Here is a 23,724-nt window from a genome sequence, read left to right as displayed (position 1 = left end):
TGTTCAGACAAAAAGGTGGAGATAACCTAATTGTCTTTAGACATGACAATTACTTTAAAAATCTTGTCTTAGTGAGATAGAAAGAATGAAATTTTACAATTGGATATTGATGCCAGGTTAATACCAGCCATCAGTTTAAAACCTTTTCTATCCCCACGTACTCTACTAGTCAAGTTCCCATGCTCGGTAAAGGGATGCCTCTCCTCTGTTGACAGGCTTGGTTGCCTCCTTTACTTTCTTTCTCTTTATTAATTTTGCCTTTTTGAGCTCTCTCAAAGTGAGCCTGAGGTGTTGTGACAAAGGATGGTTACAATGAGCTAGAAGGGGTATACTTAAAAATCCTATCTGAATGGGTTTGGAATAGTCTTATCTTTATTTGGTCCTGTTAAATATTGTGACTCTATGGAAAGAAAACCTAGTTGCGTTAACCTTACACATATTTAATGTATTAATTTTTTTTAAATAATATCTTCTAGGTTACAGGGAATTTTTCCTCAACCCTTCCTATTTGGTATGCTGGGAGTGTACTAATTAAATGCAGGTTATTTTCTCTGTGTGTAGTTGTCATACTATTAGTATATAACCTAGAGCCACTCCACACCCTGAGGTTTTTCAAAAGAAATAATGTGTGATTGCATCCCATATCCTGGCAGGGGAATTTGTTTCCTTTAGCAACTTGGACTTTGAAAATAATTTCAGCAAGAAATGGGCAGTGGTAGAGAAAATTAGAGGAGAGAGAGATGCAGATAACTTGACAAATCCACTTGTCTGTTTTGGCAATCTGTGTCCACTAGACAACTCATTTACATGCCTGGACACATTAAAATGTACATTTGTTTGTCTGTGGGACAGCTGACTGGATACAGTCCGATGCACTGGCAAGTGCTGCAATGCAGTATTTTTTCAATGTCATTGGGATTTTTGGGGAGAAGTGGGCGCAAACAGTCTTTTAGGGAGTGAGGCAGTGTTAAAAAGCATGGTACCCCTGTAAAGGATAGGCCAAATATCACAAAATTTGCTAATCTGATGAAAAGTCACCCCTCCCCCATTGCTCTCCTCTCCCTCTTTTGCTCTTTCTGCCTTTCTTTCCAAGTAGGATGGAGGAAGAGATGGGTATGCAAGCATTTCTGTGTTCATGCATGTGTATCTTCCCTTCTCATTTGAATGGATGGTAGGGAAAATGCTGGGATTTGTATGAGAAGGGAAAGTGTTTGTATAATGTAATACTTTATAATTGTTTGTGTAAATGTCCAGTTACCAGCAACATAGGACTACCAAATAACTTCAAAAGCAAGGTACATTTGTTATTTTCTGAAGAAGTTCGCTAAGAGGGTAACATTTCGATTCAACAAGTACAATAGATTTAATCCTAATACAAAATAGTGTTTCATGGGGATCTCTAACCTTACCTTAGTCTTTGCATTTGAGTATGTTTAACCATTTGAGATAATGTAAAGTGAAGATATTGGAGAAACAGATACTCAAAAGACTGCTTGTTTGCTTCCCCCCCCCTCAAATGACTAATCTTTACTTTCCAAAATACTGGAATATTTTAGGTGCAGGGGGCTTTTGTAGGTCACTAGCTTTACAGTGAGAAGAAGAAAGGAGGGAGAAAAGGTCTCAATGTGTCAGAGGCAGTAATTGTCTAAAATTAGCCATCTAGAAAAGGCAAGAAAGGCTTGGAGGAAAGAGGAGGCACAAATACGTGAAACGGCACTGTGCTAGTCGGGGAGATAATGAGTGATAAATTTGAACCGGTGCAGTGGTGTGATGCCCATTAATTTCTCAGAACCTTGACTTTGCAGGTTTGTTACTCTGTTGTTCACACCTTTAATTATAACTAGATTGGGATGATAGCTTGGGGCACTGAAGATGCGACCTTTTGTTGTTTACTTATTCAAGTATTCAGACAGTTTGTGATAGCATTGGAACATCAGTGTTAGAAATGAAACGCTTTCACAGGAGATTACAATAAAAACGCAATAAATTTTTGCAACTATCTTACATTGTCTTATTTGTAGCATTTATATTGCTTGCATAAATTCATTAAGAATCGTCTCAATAGAACTGATGTTAGACTATAGTGACAGTAAATATAGATCAAGCGGTGTTTTCCCTGTTTTGGAGCTCCTAATGTGTTTTCACTTCTTTAGGGCCCCCAAAAGTAGGGAGGAAGCTGAGAGTCTGTCTTGCCTATTGTTCTACACTTGACTGTCTTACACCAGGACTTTCAATGAAGAAAACCTGTAAAAGTCAGGAAATACTGCGAACCAGTTAGGAATTGTTAATTAAGTAGGACAAAAAGACAAAATGCTAAGAAAATTAATTAAAGGTTAGCTAAACTGTTGTGTGTGCCTGGAAATGCTTTAGCTACACAGTAAAATACAAGCCTGGCTTTGACAATATTTAGAGTCATGATGTATATAAATTTCTGTAGTATGTCTTTGTTGCTAAGGCACATACAATTGCGTCAGCGATGCTGTTGTGATGGGAAATTGTATGCCCTTGAATTCTGGAAAAATACTTAATTTCATTTTCTTCTTTCAGCATTTTTTATTGCTATCAAAGATCTTACACGCTACAGTTGGTATTTTTCCTGGTCTGGAGCCGCACACCAGTATTTTTCAGAAGCATGGGGGATGGCTTTTGAGTATTAAGAATTCTTGGAGGTAAAGGCGGAGGTAAAGGCAATACAGTAGTGTATGCTTGTTTCAAAATGGACGCAAACGACTATGGGAGGTGGTTCTTTCAGTCGCAGTGCTTCAAGAAGGTTCCATGCGTAATGCGCCTCTGTCCACGTAAGTGATTTTTGGTGTTGGCAGGGTACAACAATGCCGCTGGAGCCTTTCTAGTAGTGTAAGTCCTTCAGATCCAGCCACTCTGCTGCATGCCTGGGTATGTTCATCAAGCTGTGGAATGAAAACCAAACAGCTCCTTCCTGGTTCCTGAGGGACACTTGATGAGAAGGTCCCATCCGACCCTCTATGTAGAGACCAAAACACTGCTGCTGGAGCAGGTAACTGCAGTGTGCTTGGGCCCTGTGTGTTGGCCTGTAATTGCGTGCTAGTTTGAAGTAGATGCTTCCAAGCACTGGGAAGTATTTATTCCCAGGTTGAGTGCTGCTGAAAAGCTTTTGTAGTGATGTGAGAGATAAAGGAAGTTTGTCCTTATGTTTCCTCCCGTTACGAATATTTCATAGTTGCTTAATGGAAAACTAGTGAGGAAAGCAATATGTGTAATTTATAATTTATGGTAGATCTGATTAATCTTGTAATGTTATGTCTTAATTGCCCAATGAGGATGTGGAATTCCAGGAACAGACTCTGTCCCTTTGTTTCTCCTGGTACAGATCAGAACCGTTGCCAGAAGTCCACATTTCTCTATTGCTATTAAAAAGCAAAGGTTATATTTGAGAATTGCTATTGCCAAACTAAACTTCCTCAAAGATTTCACATTGGGTTTTTTTTTGTTTAATATGTGGAATCAATTCTTGATGTCCATTATGTGCTCAAGGTGTGGGTAAGTCAACCAGTCTGTAGCAGTTCTGGTTTGAGAGGTTTGTAGCAAACCACATGAGCAAACCCCTAATGAACATTTCCACCGAGTCTTCTGCTAGCAGTGCCTTTTCTCAGTCCTTCTAAGCTGGCACTTGGATTCCCTATAGGCATCAGCCATTTGATGTTAGATAGTATAAAATTCACGACTTAACAGCATGAAACAACCCATGTTGAAGTCGCTACACTGTGGTGAAGTGTTAATGTGTTCTGCTTTTGGAATTGGATATTTGGGGGTATTTAGATTTTTTACTCGATGGAAGGGTTTATAAATGTGACTATTAATTGCTGCCCTTGTGTTAGTCTTCTACCATTTATCCTTGATCTTTCCGTGGTGGCCAGTGACTTTGTACCTTGATTTGCGGAAGAACTTGTGAGAACTCATCCTGCTATTTCTGTAGAGCAGAAGGCATAATCATGACACCATAAAAGTAATAATGCAGGTAAACAAATAGTGCTTAAATAAAAATAGTTCTAATACTGTTCCCTGTATATCTTTGTTCCAAATGAAGTTACTGGCAGTAGATGATTAGGGGAGAGTTGATTTTTAGCAGAAAGCATGAATGCTGGAAATTCTTCCTGATATGTGTGTGCCAGCTATACTGTGGCAATGTCGCTCTCTATTCCCTTCCTGAGAGAGCAGCTGTTCAGGGAATTAATCCTTCTTCTTGATGCAGAGGGTCCTGAAAAATTCAGTGCACAACTGTGGTGGTGGTTGTGGCCATGTTTAGTGTGACCGTTGATGGGAACTAACTCCATGATCTAGCACAGTAGCATATTGTTCCTTAGACCAAGGGGGCCAGGACAAAATTATCATTTTCTGTATTTCATGTGCTCTGTGAGAGATTCCGGAGTGCACTTCAGAATTTGACATTGTGTTTGATAATTTATAGAGCACAGTTTATATTTAACTATAGACACACTAATCCAGGGAAGAGTAGTGTATTTTTAGAATCCTTTTTTATTGTCTGTGCTTGTCATTACCCAAGTGAAAGAAGTGTTCACAAATGTAGATGCTCACTGGGGTAGAAATTGTGGAGTTTAATTTCCACTGTCAGTCTTTCCTATATGTAAAAATGAACATCGTGTTACGTTCTTTGTGGGTATCAAGAAGCTTTCCAGCCATCCATGACCATTGCAGCCACTGCAGGAGCTGTGTTCTCCTCCAGCATTTCAAAGTTGGTCTGGACCAGAGCACACAGGATGAATGCCCAGCAGTCAAGGATGCTTAGGGGATAGATTAGTTTTAATAATGACACAATGTCACTTTGAGTTCCCAGTCTTGGAGGAGAAATGTCCTGATGGAGTGGATCTAAGTTTAAAGTCTCTACCTATGAGTGTTGTAAGGGAAAGCTAGCCAACAGAAAGTAACCGGTTATTTTCTTGTTTCTAATATTCATGTAAGCTTTCTCATGTGTTCTTATGCGTTTAGGCTATTAGGACATTACTACCTAGTAGTTGCTAATGCTGATGCTTCTCCAGTTGCCTGTCGACATCTGAGTGACATGTAATGTATGAATTTTGAGTCAGGACAGCTGGGTTGATTTGAGTCCCACCCTATGCACTAGCACCTGTACCTGAGTAGGGCTGTGGCTGGCAGGGCTCCTGCTGGTGATTTAGCAGAATTGCATTTTAACCAGGAGTGCATTATCCATGAAGCCTGCTGTTTAAGAGGAGTCTGGATGAATTTTTAATTTCTTGTGTTCAGAGCATGTTTGTTTATTTGAATAAGAATTTGGTGAATTTTGTGTATGATTTTATGTAGAAATTTCAGTAGCTATCTTAGTAATTGGATCTAGGAGGGTATATGATTTGGCCTGTGGCGTGTTTACCTTCCTTAGTACAGAGTAACACCTTATGTCCACGATAAACCATTAGGATATGTTAGCATGACCTGTGACAGATAAATGCATATGTATATGGTATTTTGTCCTTTATCGAGGAATAATATTATTTATCTATGGTAATGGCTCTTTGAGCTTAGTGTAGGTACTTTTATGCATGTGATCATTAGAGTTTTAAGTATTACTGAGATTTATCTCACAGTACATTAAAAGTTACCTACATGGTGACTTAAGGAAGAGTATTTCTCTTGAGACTGTCACAGTAAACAACTGCGTCTGCTTACCAGAAGATCATTTCTGATCTTTTTTTACACTGGGAATCACTCAAGTCTTCAACTCTGTGGCACTTAAGGTGGTGATGGCTCTGTTACTTCAGGGTAATTCATGGCAAATTTGCGTACCACAGGTATGTTACAGAAGTATAAATGCCTGTATGTCCTAAAATTATTTCCCTAAGCAGTATTAGGGTGGTATGGGGCTGCAGGCTTACAGGTGAATTAAAGAAGGAATAGACAGCTTTTCTACGTTACTAATACAGTTCTTTTTAAGGGAAACAAACTGTTACTTCACAGCAGCCTAATGCTTCTAATGATGGAGATGGGAATTATGATGTTATCCGAGTCCTATTTTGGGGTTTATCTGTTAGACCTGCAAGCAGCAGTATCCATAGAGATTTTATTACCAGCAGTCGAGATGTACATGTGTTGATTAGTATTTCCTAATTGCATTTACCAGTGTGTCTTCATTAATGTCCTGTTGAGGACAGTCTTAAAATAAAAATATCTTGGTTGTGGCCTGTGTTTTGCTAAGCCGTCCATTTCTGGCTAATATAAGCTTGTCTTTGCATGAAAAATGCACAGGCAGCATTTTCAGAACAACTTACAAGTTAGAAGCTGAAATCTTGTTGCAAGGCGCAAGTCTTAAGTAGCTTATGGACTGAAAATTATAGCTTTTGTTTCTTTAACTTCAGTAGAAATAACAGCAGGTGGGGGGTTGGATGTTCCTAGGCTTCAGAGAGCCTGCTCTGTCTTTGCTTTGCCTTCTGGTAAGTAGATGTTTTTAGGTTTCAGTATGGCTTGTAATACAGCTTTCACTGTCTAAACTCTTGGGTTGCAAGTGATTCTAGATTATTTTCTTAAAGGGAAAAACAAAGCGGATTTCTGACAGGTCTACAGCATCTAAAGACTTGCAGCTGTCTGCTGCTTACATGAACATGTATGTACCCCTGAGAATCTGTGCATCAGAACAGTGCCATGTTCTCAAGTAATAGAATTCATTTATAGATTAGTAATGTGTAACTCGGTAATACAGTCAGTAAACTAAATAAGTAGGTAGTGATTAGGAAACAAAACTTGGAGCTAAACATAAAACTGAAAGTAACCAAAATATGAAAAAAACCCCGATTTTCTTTGCTTTCATTTCAGTATATTTTTAGGCTCTGTCCTGTGGACTGTCTCAGAAGTTGGTCTCTACTGTGCTCTTGTATTATCTAGTATTCAGGCTTTTCAGAAACCCTCTTCAATCTCACAGGATTTGCCTGGTGCACTTAATGTTTTTGATGATGTTTCTTTATCACCCTGCTAGCACAGCTTTTAAGTATCGGTTTTGTTAGTCACTGTCTTTTTCAAGAGGAACAAGGCAGTTACTGGGAGACCTCTTGCCTTTGTGGTATCTGCCTAATAAAATGCAATCCATGGAGAAAAAGAGGATGTTTTCATCAAATTTTGGCTTGGCTCATCAATCAAAGATGTCATCTTATTGTTGAGACTTTTTTTTCCAGATTCCTCTGGCCTTCATACGCATCTCAAAAGAACAAGTAGATCCAGATGAAAAGCCAGGAGGTACTAAGCAGCAATCCAAAATGATGAAATAAAACAAAGCCCTTGAGAAGTTTTAGGTGCAGAGTTGCCTGGTACAAATTTGGCAGCAGAAGGGTGACTATAGAAGAAGTAAGCGTTCCTTCAGAAGACAGAGCCTGACTACGTTGCCTTTGTTCCAGTTTAAAAACCATACAGATATTTGAGCGGAGCCTGCCAGTGACCCCCAGGGACACGGGTGGGCAAGAGCCATTGATGACCGTGTCATGGTACAGAAGTAGTACGTGTTCCTGCCACCAGCCTTTAAGATATGTGGCATGTGGGATGCAAGGGTGTGGTAAGGGGTTTTAACCTGAGATAATCGTGTAACCTATCTGAAAGACGGAGGTATGCATCCATTTTCTTATTGGAGTGTTTTCTGTGGTGGCTTTCTCCAGAGCTGTATTCCAGAGTGGTGTTTGAATGTTGTGGAATCAAGGCTGTGTTCTCCCATGTCTTCATATGTGAAATATGTTTAATGGCAGAAATATTACCAGCCAGTTCTGGTGCAGTGGTCTGAATAAAGAAGGGAGTAGTTGGGTGGCTTTCTGGAAGTAGATTTGCCTTTGTGAAAAGGATGACCCCGAGAGGGGTAGTAGGAAACTTCTGTGACCATCACCTATGAAACCAGTTTTCCCCGCTTACTGTTTCATTAGTGTTGTTGAGCACATCTTCTGTATGCTTTCATAGGATATTTGGGGAATACTGGAGAGTAGAGAAACATCTCTAAGGCTTCAAACACGCTTAGTTTATCCGTAGCCTTTGCCAGAGGTGAAGAAGCTGAAAACAGCAATTGAAAATGAAGCCCCAGAGTTCATAAAGGACCTGAAGTACTGTGAGTTGAGGTGATATGGATGGTAGAGCTATAACTATACTTGGCTTCTGGAAGAATGTTTTGTCCTTGAAAATGTGCAGTGGTTCATTTCTGTGCTTCCCAGAAACTGATGTGCCTGGAGTGCTTGTCCACACATCTACTCAACAGCCCTGTGTTTCTTCTGGGCTTTGGGATATGCCATATGTGTGCAAGTTGTAGTTCTCCAATTTCTTATCTCCAGAGTACTTGCAGGAAGAGTAAAGACACCATATGAAGTATGTGATGATGCCTTTTCGTGTTGTGTGGTTATTGGACAGGTGGTTCTGAGAGTGTTTTCCTCTGCTGGTAACATGGCAGTTATTGACACTGAAATCATTGTGACTTTGGTGTCTCCTTTTTTCCTATTCTATTCCCTTTCGTACTTGAAATCAGATGCAAAACTGTAGAGCCTATACTTGGGGAAACTGAATGCATTTATCTGAAACTCTCTCAAAAAAACCAATTTGCATCATAATTCTGTTTTGTTTTTTCAAAAATTTGTTAGGATTTGTGACCTTATCGTTGGGCCAGGTTTGAGGAGATGGTGTTATGCTGTGGAGCTGTCACTTGTGGCAGCTTACTGTATAACTTCAGCAGTTTGCCTAGATACTTTGCTCTGGGTTTTTTTTTTCTTTCCCCTCCCTCCTTCAAAACTTGACAAAAATAACACATTTTGCCTTTATTTTCTGTCAGTGTGTTGGTACAGTGGCAGTCCCTGCCCTTACTACCCATTTGTCCAGCATCGAGCACAATGGCGTTGGTATCAATTATATCCTTCAGGGACTGCTGTGATAAGTAATATTGCCAATAAACTTTGCATTAATTTCTCTACAGATTAGGAACAGAATATTTTGTTTTAGCATATTCATGCAAAAGCCTATAATGGACTAGATCAGGATAAATTTAGCTATTAAAGAAAATAATTTTCTCCCTTATTTGAACTGAAGCTTGCCTCTTAAAATGAATGCATTTATCTTCTCAATTCGGATCATGTGTGCTCTGAAAATTATTGTGGCACCCATAAATGTGAACTTGCTGAAAATGCTCGAACACCATTTAAACATGAGCTCAGTGCACTCTGAAACCAAGACTGTAAGACTGTATCACTGCCATTAAGAGCCAGAGACAGCCTTTAAGTGGAGACTTTCAGCTGCATCTATAATTAAAATACTTAATATGGCTTTTACATGAAGGAAGGTAAAGATGGAGCATACAAAACTGCATGTGAGTGGGGAGCATCTCAAAATACGGAGGGTTAGATAATGATTTGTTTCTGGGATGTTGGATTTGCCTCCAGGCAGATTTACTCAAAAGCTTCATTTTTCTCCTTTATATCATGTTCATGATGTATTTATTAGGTAAATAATAGCAAAGTCTAGTTGTGTAGTACATAAGCTTTAATAAAAATGTAATTGACAGTGAAATTTGACAGTTCTTACAGAGAAGAAAATCTGTACTGGAGCTGCACATGGCATCATTAGCCTCCCCTAAGGTTACTTCAGCAAGAAGCCCTCATGTATACATGAGGTTTAGGTGCACCTGCTTCTTGTCCTGGCTGGAGGTCTGGTTTTAAACCCAGGATTACTTAAAAATCACTTTTTTTTTAACACTCTTACTGGAGGAAGACATGATCTGTCTCAAAGACTTCATGATGTAGTGCCTCGTTCTGTGACAAGTTAGAGCTGTGCTTAATCCCCCTGGGGTGAGTAGCAGTGGCTGCATCTGGAAGTGAGGTGAGGGCATGCAGCTGCTGATCCGGGACTGAAGGACCTGGTCTTGGATGCATTTGTTCTGCTCCATATCTATGGGTCGAGCACCTGTCTTTCTGGCATGGCTGTTCACATAGATCTGCAGATGGGAGAGTTGTGAATGGATCGGATGTGGTAAACTGAGCTTCTCACCTGCAGAAAAGTTCTTGTGGGACAGACTTTTCCTGTGCTTACTTCCATTCAAAAGAGCAGATATGCTGGGAGCTAAAACCTGTTTCTCATTATAGAAGCAAAAGCTTTGAGAATCTGCATTTATTTTCTTTGAGAGGTTTTGTTTGTTTCTCCTTTTGTCATCGTCGTTCAGGAGATGGCTATGGGACCTCTGCCATGGCACCATTTGTTTTCACTTGTAAAAGCAAACAACTTGCAATGCCAATTAAAGAGCTTTTTTAGATAAAGCAAGAGCTCTGCATTATTTATCTAAATTCTTTTTTATGGGAGAATATTCTGAGTTTGTTCATTAATGAATACTTAGAAATAATATAAAATTAGACCTCATGAATTCTTCATGAGATGTAATTTACCATGATCATTTGTCTTGGCATTTAGGTGCTGTTCATTATTCATAAATAACTTTTCTGACTTCTGAGTCCTCAAAATGGATATGTCTGCATGAATTTTCCATAGTTCTTAGAATTTCTTTTAGATGGGGGTTTTGGGAAAATATAGCTTTGTGGTATGTTTAAAACAACTTCTCTTCAGTGCCTATAAATAATACTTATTCTTAAGGTTCTTAATTGCTAGTTTTTTCCCATGTATATCCCATGAATTTGTTTATTGTAGAATATAGGCAGTGAAGTATGCATAGTTGGGGTAACAAGAATGGGCACTAATTTGTGAAATACAAGCTCCTTTCAGTGTATGCATGTGACAGTCTTTCAGTGCCACATACAGACCTTTTAGACTGCTGAGAACAAATTTTGTAAATATAAAGCATGTATATTTACATTTATTGAGCCATTGGCTATTATTTATGCATGCAGTAGGGAGATAAGACTGTCTTAATCAGTCTGTGGGTAGTTTTCCAAATGATTCATTAACTGGTTTGTAATACTAGCTGGATGTCACGTATTTACTGTAATAACTGAAGATTAATGTCAGTTACTCTAGCTTATTAAAGCATTGTAATAGTTGTGTTCATACAGGTATGCTTTGTGTTATTGTTGGAGCTAATATTTCAGTGGGAATAAATTGAAATTAATTGAATTAATTTTTAAAAAGTGAAGATATGACAGAAGTATTTCTGAAACATTATTTGTAATGTCAGAGTTGCTGTAATGGGTATTTATTGCTGGTATTTTGTAGGAGGGGTTATACCAAGTCTTTCGGTAAGGAGTCTTTTGCAAAACACTGGCAAAGCTTATGTTGTCTTCCAGAGCAGCAAAGCATTTCTTTGTGAAGCCTGTCATACTAAAATACCTTGCACTTTGCTGATACGTTACCATACTGAGAAAAGTAGTACACTAAGAAGTCATTTTGAAAAGCAGCAGTCTGATGAAATACATCCAGAATTTGAAATGTGGGTTGCCTTTACCTCGCAAAACTGCAGTCTTGAAACTGTCACAAATAGTATGTTTTCAGTGTAATAAAGACAGAATATTCAAATGATTGGTGGTTAAATTATCGATGCCTATCAACAGTAACTGCAAATTATTACTCTTCAAAGATCCTGTTACTGCAAACACTCTGCATACAGGGCATTGGGAATCTGGCAAGTTGGTGCCAAAAAAAACCCAAATTAAAATGCCTTTTTATCAGTTAGCATATGAATGTAATTACATGTGACGTTTTTCCTGTAATATTTCAGGACCAGTAGTAGCTGCCTAAATTGGGTCAGAGAAGGTCTAGAGAAGCAGAGAGATGTTGCTAACTTTTAAGTGGCATGTACCGAGGTGTAATACTAATCTTCAAGGGATAAGAGTATGTTTTGTTTGAAAAAAATAATATTGCTGTTGGATTTCCTGCATTTATTTTGCCCACGCCCAAATAAGCCCTTGATGAGTTACTTAGTCTCCTTTATTTTTGTGAAATTCAATTACAGCCCAATACTTTCCTCTGTTAAAGTTATTGCCAGTAATTAAAACATAATGAAAGCTTCTTGGGCACACAGTTAACTAGTTATCTGTTTAAAAAAAATGTTCATTTTGTCACACAGGTATTAAACTAGAACCTTAAATCCTAGTTCTGTGGATAGATTTCGACATACCATTTGCTATTTTTTTCCTATTCTTTGAATAAATAATGTTAGTCTTATGTAATGTGCTGGCTCTGGGATTGACTTCTTAATATAAGTCATCAACAGTAAATGTCCCAGTGTATGTACACTCAACAGTGCATTTGAGCTTCAGATGTGTAGAGGAGAGGACAATGTTTGGAAAGGAGAGCTAGGACTTACCTTTTTGTTGCCATTAATAATTTAAGTATTTAATGATGTGGATCAGTATGTACATCTCGTACGTATTATTCCTTTCTCTCTGTAGAACTTTGAATGCAAGTGCTGGCATGTAACTGCTTTTGCACAGAAATCACTCTGTAAATGGGGACTTAAAATTATGCGGTAAAAAAATTGTCTCTGAAATACTTTCAGAAGTGTTTTTAGTAAGCTCTTCAGTGTTTTTTCTGTCCATTAGCTCATTTTTTTTTTTGTATAGTAAATCAATTTTCAGTAACCTATAACCTTGCAATAATTTCAAGGGCAAAAAAGTGCCTTGATTTTTCTTGGTACTATTGAAAAACCAGGCAAACCTAATTAGAGTTGTGAGAGTAACTAGGAAGAAAACCTGGCACCTGGTGCAACATTAGTTTGCTGTGGTATTTTGAAGTATTACATGAGGTAATCTTCTTGTTTAAGAACAGATATTTACAGAGTAGCTTACTCTAAATGTTCTGAATGTATTAAATATCACAGTTGAATTCTGTTTATTTGCTTGGTGTGGAAGGTAAGCGTGCTGAAAATGTAACTAAAGAGTTTGCAAAATGTGTAAGCAGGACATCAGCCAGGTTCTCATTTTGTTTTCCTCCACAGATTTTAGAAGATCCGATGTTACTTATTGTAAGGAACTACACATAGCTTTTGTCTGTTGCTAATAATAGATGATGTACCTTTGTCAGTGCCTTGTGCTCAAGTCCTGCTTCTGATGTAACTGAAACCAGTGGTGTGGCATTCCCATTGGCTTGAGAAGGGCAGGATCAGTCCCCAGAATTGCAGTTTACCTTGTCAGGGGTTTATGTTGGAAAGGATATGACCAAATGACTTTAAATGGTCATGGAAAGCTACAGTTAACTGTATCTGGTACTCTGATTGTCTTGTTGTCAGAACTAGACTTTCTCCCCCTTGATTTTAGTCAACCTGCTGTAGATGCAGCATATAGGAGTGCACTGTGCTCAGCTCAAGCGTAAGCTTTGAGGTGCAGAACCCTGACCCTGCAGCAGGCTGTTCGCAAGGCGGAGAGTTGGTGCCAGTGTGCTCCGGGATTGCAGAGGTGCAGAGAGCACAGAGTGGTCTTCCAGCTGGAATCCTGAGCTAAACAGATTTAGCAGCATCTGAAGTATTTAGTAGTGTGTGTGAATAAATACATGCATTATATCAGATTGGGAAAAGGAAGTATGGCTGATACTGCATAAAAGTGCTGAAGGAGCATGTGGGGCTGTTGCTGCTTGACGAAGGATGTCAGCCACGTGGCTGGTAAAACTGGCAGAGGGATTCTGGTTTGGACATGCCAGTTTCTTTCAAGAATTCACTCTTTTGTAGTGTTTATTTGCAAAATGATTATTTTATGCAGTTTAAGGCCTGTCTATTAAGCACAATGTGACAAGGCTGCTTTTTATTTAAGAATTGTTAAACCAAGTAGTTATTCCTGGGCTTGATGATGAAAAATAATGGTAATTCAAAACTTATTTCCATTGATAAAAGAGGGTTATTTCCTAAATGAGGCATTAAACTAACACTGAAGCATTTAAATTAAAAAACAAAATAATAATAGAGTTGACCAGAGTCTAACCTATTCAGTCTGAACCACTCTCATGCAGTTAATTTTAGAATAGACATTCTTTTTTTTCGTATTCCCCTATCCTGCTGAAATACAGACCTAATTTGTCACAAAACGTATGTCCCTGGATTTAAAAAAGCAAATTAATTCTTCAGTAATTATAATAATTACAGAATCGGATGAACACAAGGTTCAGTGTGTGATGCCTTTGCCCTCCTTTCTCACTGCAGTGGTCCCTGCTCCTGGGCAGTGGAGTCTCATGCCCACAGCAGCAGTTTGCATTATTGACTCAGTCTTTGGGGAAGGCTGAGCCCATCGGAGGGATGCTCTTTGATAAGAGATCCCGGTGAAGCTGCACCATTGCAAACTTCACAATAGACAGCAAAAGCCCATATTAGCGCTGCTTTAATTCATACAGGTTTGAGACTAACGTGTCCTTCCCTTAACTGATGATAGTTAAGACAGACTGGAAGCTACAGTAGAGGCAAATACCTATATAGAGAAGGCTTGCAGTACGTGGGTTTTTATGCTTCCTTTGTCTGCCTGTGCAGTTTTCGAATGAAAACGTGCATTCTTCAGTCTTCAGCCTGCAGATAAACATGCAGGCAGCTTTACTCATGTGACCGGTTGCACTGGTGACAATGGGGCTACTGTCCTGCACGCACTTTGCTAGACTGGATTTGTGTTTTTCATTTTTTGGGAAGGTCTATGTGAGTCTCTTCGGTGAAAATTGGAGTTTCGCATTTCAAGATAGAAGCACTTGTTAAAATTCCAGCCTGTACCTGATAAGCTTGTCTCTGATTAAACCTTTTCAATTCCAGTAAATATCAGAAGACCTTTGTATGTTTGAACATTGCAAATCCATGGCTTTATTTAAAGAGGTGTCAGTTCATTAGTGAAAAATATATAACTGGAGAATATAGGTCAGCACTGGAACCAGTAAATGGTCTGTCTTGGGACACCGAGATTATTAATTGAAGGCAATCCGAGTGACAACGCTTTGCAGATTGACTGTGCTGGGTTAATGTTGTTGTCATTACACAGTGTGATACAGTTATTAAATAGGTAAAATATTTTACCTTTTCATATAGAGCCATACACTTACTTAATCTGATTTAATGGAACTATAATTTTAATTATGATTATTACCTTAAATTATAATTAAATTTATGTGGTTTAAATTTACATTTGTGAAAATGGCTGCGTGATGAAAGCAGAAATCAGCTTTGCATTAACAAAAAAAGGGGTTTTTAACTGCATCTTAGTATATGCTCACAGCCAAAGACTAGCATGACCTACTTTGCAACAATAACAGAGGAATCAAGCCGGGTTTTTTTGTTGAAGTATCTAAATTGGCCATGAATGCTACCTACTTATTCGTTTGTAAGTATTTTTAAAAATAGCTGTTGTATCTATGAAACTTAAGGGTTTTTTTCCCCCTTATGCTCTTATTTTGATGTAGATAATTAGCACCATGGAGCCTCAGGTGTCGAATGGCCCTACTTCCAATACAACCAATGGACCCTCCAGCAACAGTAGAAACTGCCCTTCTCCCATGCAGACAGGGGCTGCTACAGATGACAGCAAAACCAACCTCATAGTCAACTATTTACCCCAGAACATGACCCAGGAAGAGTTCAGGAGTCTCTTTGGGAGCATTGGTGAAATAGAATCCTGCAAGCTCGTGAGAGACAAAATTACAGGTAAGTGCTTTGTATTGTTAATTTTATGTGCATCAGGGTCTGTTTCGGGTCAGCAAAACCTCAGTGCTTACGTTGCAAGTGCTTAGCATGGGAGACACTGCAAATACTATGGTAAACTCCTACTTTTCAATGATGCATACTGGATCTAGAGCAACCAAGAAGCCCCTTGCCTTTCAGCCTCTGTACAGATCTGAGAGGAAGTACAAATGGTGCAAGTCTGTGTGTGTATAATACACTGTGCAGCTCCTTGCAGCAGAGCTCAGATGATGCCATAACTTTCCTGATCGTTCTAGTTTTTATTTGACATTGACTTAATGGGTAGGAGGGTGATCTAAGTGCCTTGAGCCAACTGACAATTCCGAATTTTTACTTTCTTTTGGACCTCACAATACCTTTATTGATTTTTTTTTTTTGCCTGTTAACAGTATAAAATCAGGATGGTTCTGCATGCCTATCGCAGTTTATTTACCACAGTTTTGGAACAGCAGTGGTCTGTAGTTGGGAGCCACTGGGCTTCATTTGGTCATTCGTGGACATTGGTTAGTGAACTACCTGAAAGCTTTTTGATTAGCTGTCATCCTTTCCTGCATGAAGTGACACCCTTTGGTGGGTGCCTTCAGAATAAGAGAAGCTTCCCATGACAGATACTATCTCAGAGGGAGGAAGATGTCTGTACTATCACTAGAGGAGGTTTGGATGGGTGTGGATGCACCTAGCCTACTCTTCACTGCCGCAGCTGGGAACTCACTAATGCACATGATGATGGGATGAACAATCAGCTTTTATAGCTTGCTTTATAGGTTAGTTTTATCTGATGTGTGTCTACTTGCACCGTAGGTGGGGAACAGCTGAAATTTCACTGCTGTTTAGTGCATCACCAGCGCTGTTATGTTTAGCACAGAGCAATGGCCTTAAGAAGGAAAAGATTCCAGAAAAGGAGCCATCTCCTCTCAGATGCAGTCCTGGCAACTTGGGTGCACGCTCTGGGGAAAGATGCACCATGTAGAAATAAGGAATTAAAATGCAAATCTTCACACCTACTTCCATAACAGCCTGGCAGCCGTTGTATTGGCAGCATTAGGGTGATCTGCTTAGTATTTTTGAACATGCAATGCTTCTTTATGTACTTTGTGACATATAGCAATGTTCTGGTTGAACGCAAGGCACATAACAAATGGCAGTAGCTGCAGGGCAGCTCAGGTCCTCAGGAGTGTAGTCCGGCGGAGCTTTCTTTAGCACATTGGCCACGATGTATCTATTTCAGTATGTCTTCTGATTGGGCCATGGCTTCAGGGATATTAAAAAGAAGAAGATTGAAAAATAGAATTGACTTTTATTTATTCTTCACCTTTTTCTATTTAAAGGAAAACAAATTGCTTAGAACTTCCCACTCCAAAAGTTTCCATGCAAAAACCAGAAGTCCTCAGCTTTTATAAGCATTGCTGGCCCAGTTTCCTAGTGTGAGATATCACCTTGATATCTGCTGCCACACCAGTTTAACTCCAGACCGTTGTTCATATTTTAATCTGAAAATTTGAGAAATTAAATTGCAGGTTACTTCTGTTATCTCAGACAGAAGTGAATAATTAGTCTAGCATGCCTACCTTGAAGTTTGAACATGGCAAGTCCTGTGTTTCTTGATGGTGTTTTGCTTCTGATATCCACCAAATTCAGGATGTTTTCCTTGCAATGTAACTTCAAGACTGTCAGTGTTGTTTCCATAGAGAACTGGCTGCCTTTGGGTGGGGAGCCATTACTTAATGGGCTAGGAACAGCGTTCTTGTTCCATTCCATTCCATCTCCAGGCTTTTGTGCCTCTATTTGAAGATGTGAGAAATTTGCTATGTGATCTTCTGACTTAGTCTTAGGTAGTTTTTTTGCCTGTGCTTTTTCTTTCCATACAAAGTGCATAGATATCTTTCATCAGTAAAATACTTTAAAGGAACCAGTCCTTTAAAAAAAAAAAAAAAACACAGATGCTTTGAGGACATTGCCCCTAACTGATTGAGGACCCTGCATGTTGTTTTAAAAAGTGATACAAGTACAAAAGAATCAAGTTGGCGAAAAGAGAAATGTTCTCTGAAGTCTTTGTGCCATTTTTGAAAACAGAATTTAATCTGCCAAGGTTTTCAGGCCTGTTATCAAGGCATTGTGCAACATTACAAAATTTTAGGATGCGCGTTCATTCTTCACATAGAATTTGGAGTTGGTAAATTGAATGCAGTCCTCTGCCAGAAGCAGTCCATGTTTTTTAAAGTTTTTAGAACATTGAGAGTAACAAAATGGAAATACACTGAGGTCATAACCAGCTCATCTTTCTGGATTGTCATGTGTTCTTCACTAGGTTTTCTGGGATTTTGTTTTCTGAAGGGGAGGAAGCATGCTAGTAGGCTGTTGCAGGAATGACTGGCTTTTCTGAGGTTTTATTACTGAAAATCAACGTTGATTGCAGAAGAAACAGTAAATTCTTAAGCTAGTCTAGCTGAATTGATGGTATTCTAAAACAATTCGGGTTTTGTCTGCTTTTGTATTTTTCGTTGTTTCTGTTGCTTTGCTGTATTTAATAAACGGCAGCTAAGCATGTGCTGTTTTAGTACTACGTGTCTCTAAATATTGGAGGTTTCTGTTAAAGATATGGGTTGTCTTCATAGATAGCCATTTGTTGCCTAGTTTGTCGACTAAATCAAGGAAAGCCAGAATAAAAAGTGAACTGCAGTGATAGGTTGCTTAAAGAAAGAGTCATAAACCAAAGCATCGTTCTTTAGTTACCCTGGGAAAACCACATTAGAGAATCTCTAATGTATTTCTGAGGCTAGGTAGGATTGAATTGGTTCCTGTAAAATGTCAGGTTTCCCCTGTGCTGCTAAGGAATTGCACAAATTTTGTGGAATGTTTAGGTTCCCAAAATGCTTTCTTCAAGGAGTTCAAAGCTAAACAAAGCCTGTTAAACATCCAGGATACCTTTTGATAGAATTTATAATCTGAACTCTTTAACTTTAAAATGGATTAAATAATATACGTCAGGAAAAAAGCTCCTGCTCTGAGCCTTTTTGCAGTCTTAGAGCGGTAGTAGGATTTTTTAAGAAAATTGATTCGTGATGTTACCCCTCGCTTTGGAAAGACACATGTTTATACAAGTATATTCCTTTACTAAAAAAAATATGCTAATTTGGTAGTACACCGTACTGAGTTGAATAGGAATGACAGCTTCTAAGACAGCCTTTAATTTGGTATTCAAAACCAAAATTGTAAACTTCAGTTTTGTTTGGTAGCTTCTCAGAACAGGCAGGATATACAGTAGCATTTTTAAAAGATGCTAATGACTTGAAAGAGGAGATGGAAGTCAGGCATACATTTTAATTACGGGGAGGGGTTGCAATAGAAAAATGTTTTTTTCACTGTGGAGATTTTAAGGGAATGAGACAAGGAAAACTAGACTGAAGATAGTTGCCTTCATTTGGCAGGGGTGTTTAATAAAAGCAGAACTTGTGGTTGTAAAGCGTGCTTATTAAATTCTTCATTTACACTACCTAATTAATTCTAGCGTTTTAAATTAACAGTGAAACTGGTCCCTGCTGTACCATTTCATAGCTACAGCATATTTCGTCCAACAACCCAGTTGTTCAGGTTTAATCAGCTGCTCTCAAAAAATGAAAAGGAACTTGAGTTAAAAAAACTAAATGGTGTAAACATTTTAGAGCAGCTTTAGATGAAAGGAGGTGGCATCACAGGGAAAGACTACGGCTTCAGATGGATGTGAGGCTCAGTGCTTACAAGTGGTGCTAAGTTTCATGGTGCTACAGGTGCTCTTTATTTCTTATTTTGTCCAGAGAAATCCAGTGCTAAATATTTTTCTGACTTAGGGAAGGAGAGGGATTGAATTAATCAGAAAATTTGAAAAGAAGTAGTGCTGAACTTGTTTTATCCCATGTTGGAAAATAAAAGATCCAGTTAGCGTAGTGTCTGTTAGAGACTAATTGCTGCTGGCCAAGTGAATTGTTCTTACTGACAGCTTTCGGGAGCCGGGGGTGTTTATTATAAATTCTGTCATTGATTTGGTGGCCTTAGCTGAGCTCTTCAGAACTAGTTTTGTTTCTGTGATCTATGTGGGAATTTACATCTCCAAATCTTGATATGATCAATATCTGAAATCTTTGGATCTCAATCTTTATCTTACAATGATCCAGGTGTGCTGTGAAGCAGAGTGTTTATTGATATAGGGTTTCTGTGCATTGCTTAACTTACGACAGTTTGCATGTTCCTAATGTATGGTATAAGTTGATGTTCTTCGTGTGCGTATTCAGGAGCTTTATTGCTCCTCTGCCCAAAATGCACCTCTGCTTTTAAAGTGTTCCTTTAGAATTTGCTATTCATTTAAGATCATGCACAAAGGTTTAGATCTTTTGTTTTAATTTCAGGTATTTATAGTAGGACTAATGCAGATTTAAAAACTGCAGTTCAGGAAACAATCGTGGTGTTAAGTGTAGTATAAGTACTAATGATTCCAGTGAAAATCAGACAGGCAAGCTATTGACTTAAAGCATTAGCATCCGTGTGTTGTCACGTTAGGAGAGAAGAGAATACTGACTGCCTTACCCGTAGTCCTCTCTGGTATCGATTGTCCATTCATCGCTCTTTGGATGTCCAAACATGATCTAAGAACCAAAAGCTAACCAAATAGCTGAATCAAATAATGCAGCATTATGAGAGGGTACAGGAAAATACCTTCTGTTTGAGCAGTGTTCAGTGCTCATTTTTCTGTAAACACCAGTAAATTCCTAAGTTCATGCCTGTGATCTGAGCTAGCCATCGTGAACCCCTTCTGGTTAAGGACTACATCCACACTACATTAAGACAGTATCATCTGACCTCACTGTGTAATGACAAGCTTTACAAGCCCATACCAAAAACATGCTGCTGTAAAAAGCAAAGACCCAGTTTTTACTTAACCAGCCATGTTTGGGGAGCGTTGGCACTGAACCGGTGTTTCTGTTTGTAACTTGCTGTTCAGAGATTGCAGTTGTGGAATTTCATGAGATTAAGGGCCTAATTAAGCAGCCTTAATCTCAGCATCTGGAATTGGTAATTGTTTTAAAACAGTGGTTGGAGAAGGTTTGTGTCTTCAGGAGCAGAAACGGTTAGCTGCTTACTGTTGTTGACCTTAAGAGGCAGGAGGGAAGGAAGCCTGGGTGTGATCGTGTTCCCCAACAGTATGGCTCTCCAGGAGGGAAGCTCTTGAATCCAGTGGCATGCGTGCAGCACCAGGAAAGCACTATGCAGGCTCTCCTTGGTGAACAGACACTTTCAAGTATTGGCCCAGTGTTTGCTGTGGGCAACAGCTGAGCTTTACATATTCTGGTGGAAGGTTTGATGCCTGATTGAGTTGATGAGCAAGAGGTTGATGTCTGTTGTGTGATTGAAAGGGGACTCTGAAATTGATCATGATGGAAAAACACAAGGCAAAAACAGGGTTAATGGTTAAATTTAGTTGTAGGAAAGAGGCCTTCTGGTAATACAGTTCATGACAATAGGTAACCATTGCACAGTTAAATCTGTGTTTTGATAGACTCACGCTGGAAGCTGCACAGGTATTAGTAAAATTGTGCTGCTTTGTCATAGGGGGAAATGTTTTTGTTTTAAGGAAATAGTTCACAGCTATTTGTTTAGAAGCTGCAGACAGAGCATGTGTTCATTGAAAATTTCACGTATAGAAAACACTGGTAGTTTTCGTATGATTTCCCTACAGCCTTTTACAAAATTCTTAGAGATAAGTGTTTTCTATTGGAAGAAAAAAATTACCTGTATGCAGATAAATATAGCTTACTGTGAAACCTAGCATTAAGTTACCTGATCCTAAATGACTGAAAGTCTAATCTGAGCATAAACTACTTTTACATTTGATGTCCAATTCACTGATTGTGCTTTGAAAGCGCCTTCATTTTGAGAGATTTCTGGTTCCAGCGGTTTTCCCTACTCCAAATACATTAAACAGATAGGATTATAGAATGTGGGGATTATATTAGATAAGACTTATAAACTGTTTAGGAAGTATGTAAACACTCATGCCTCATGGCATAAGCTCACCTAATAACAGGGTTTAGGAGAAAAATACCTTGTAGAGGTAGTTTATTCCCTTGTCAACTTGGTAGGTTTTTTAGTGATTCTCCATAAAGCCGTGGTAACTAGTTACTGATCTCTGATCATTTATTTGGTACGTATCTTGCTAGATTACACTGAGTGTTGGCAGCAGTTGCTTTGCTCCAGTAGTAGATCAGAATTGACACAATCTTTCAGAACAGGAAAAAAAATACTGACATATCCTGTTGTGCTCACCTTTTACGAAGTGAGTAGAATTCTGGCATTTGGTTCGACTGCATTTCAAGGCCATATCTAGTAGTGCCCCTCAAATTGGCTGTGTAGGGAATCTCAAAGGAAGTTTTCTGTGTAGACTTCATTGAAAGCAAAAGACTTAGCCTTTGAAATAGGAGAAATATTTATGCAACAGAGTTGTTTTGCCTGAAAAAATATAATCAGTTAATTACCTTTGGGTTTTTTAGTGACTTGTAGATTGGCCTCTCTTTTTTAGTAGGAATAGATTTGCGTGGGACTTACTTCTGTGTTGAGTGCATGGTCAAAATGCAGCGAGAAGAGTGGTCAGATAGAGTACTGTAACTGTAGCTGAAGTCAAGTGCCCCGAAAAGCACAAGTCTGCAATGTGTTAGAGTAGGAAAAAATTCTTTTTGTGAATCAGGTGGAATACAAAGCATGCTTTGGTTATAATCTTTTGTCTGGTATCTCCGATTGTATGCAGGGAATAAAATATTAGAAGACACGGAATAACAGGCATGTTTCAGTCTTTCAAACCTAAAATCTAGGATTAATTTTACAAGTTAAGTATATGGCTCTATCCTTCAAGACCTTTGCTGAATTCATCTTGATTTGGTGGCCCAGTTGTTTTTATAGCTGCTTATTTTTTGAAATGTATTCTGCTGTTAAGCAGAGAGATGTAAATTCAGTGTTGGGTATTCTATTCTAAGATCTGCAGATTCAAGACAATCCACAAATATTGATTGTCTAAATGAAAATTTGCATTAAGTATCTGAACTAAATTTATTAGCGTTGTGGGGGAGGGAACACAGAAATAGCAGTGAGTGTCTTGGTGCTGTATTTCTAAAATGTGTTTGATATGGTTTGTCTACTCTGAATGCTGAGGAAAACTGTCAGATTTGTATCTGTCATTTTCTTTATTGCCTCTCTGCAGTTGTCCGGTGCATACTCTGTGCTGGCAAACAAAAGAAGTTTGATTTCTTGATTCTTGGAGAAAAGCAATTGAAGTGAGCGGGGCAAATAGGCAAAAGCAAGGCATGACCCTTGTGCTGTGAAAGAGCTTTCTAATTAACTCCAACTTCAATCCTGAGCTTTTTCTGAAGTGTATTAAATGCTTTTAATGAATAGTTCATTCTTCACAGTTTTAACTGTGGAGTTCGAGTAAATAACATCACCTTCACCTTCTGATCAAGTCCAGTGAGGGAGGATGAGCAGTATGTTTTTGCTCCATAGCAGCAGAACACCTACATCTCCAAGTTGTGACTTCCAGATATAAGGTTATTTATGGCTTTTCAGAGTGTTTGACCTTCTAGTCTGAGACTTTTTTCTATTCTTCATATCTGTATTGAAGGTAACTGTCAATCAGGGAGCAGCTAGGTGAAACAACTCTGTTGATGGAACTGTCAGATGATAGTCCAGCCTTAAGCTCCAGTGTTGTCTGTCCTCTCTCTTGTTCTGCCCTTCCTTCTAGAAGCACAGAACCTGTGCTGCAGCTCTTATGCACAGCTTCTTCTGCCCCTAATCCTTTTTCTTTTCTTCCCTTTTAGCCCAAGGAGAAAGGGGGGAGGAAAGGAACAAGAGTTCCCGGAAAGATCTGGGAGATTGGCAGCAGTGTCCACTAATGATGCACTATCTCCAGCTGAGACAGGGTCTTGGGGCAGGAATTGGACAGCACACCAAGAGATACCTGTCAGGGCTCCAAGTCCGACTTCCCCAGCATTCATCTGTTATCTGCTACTCAAGACCTTCTGCCCTTCAGCCATACCAGTGAGCAGCATGGGTGTGCTGCAGTTATCACCTCTGCCCATCTCCCCAGTGCTCTTACTAGA

The 23,724-nt window shown here is 39.0% G+C and overlaps 1 protein-coding gene across 6 annotated transcripts in view; it reads left to right on the top strand.

Moving 5' to 3' along the window:
- ELAVL4 (ELAV like RNA binding protein 4) overlaps positions 1–23,724 on the top strand; it is an 81,338-nt gene that overhangs the window by 22,971 nt on the left and 34,643 nt on the right. For all 6 annotated transcript variants that reach the window (XM_009561912.2, XM_054073476.1, XM_054073475.1 and 3 more), the window contains exon 2: positions 15,328–15,568. In XM_009561912.2, the coding sequence (XP_009560207.1) occupies positions 15,328–15,568 (241 nt within the window). The remainder of the gene's footprint in view (positions 1–15,327; positions 15,569–23,724) is intronic.

This window comes from Cuculus canorus, chromosome 8 (assembly GCF_017976375.1).
Source record: "Cuculus canorus isolate bCucCan1 chromosome 8, bCucCan1.pri, whole genome shotgun sequence".
NCBI lineage: Eukaryota > Metazoa > Chordata > Aves > Cuculiformes > Cuculidae > Cuculus > Cuculus canorus.
Note: the sequence above shows the minus strand (reverse complement) of the source record. Positions and strands in the feature narration are given on the sequence as shown.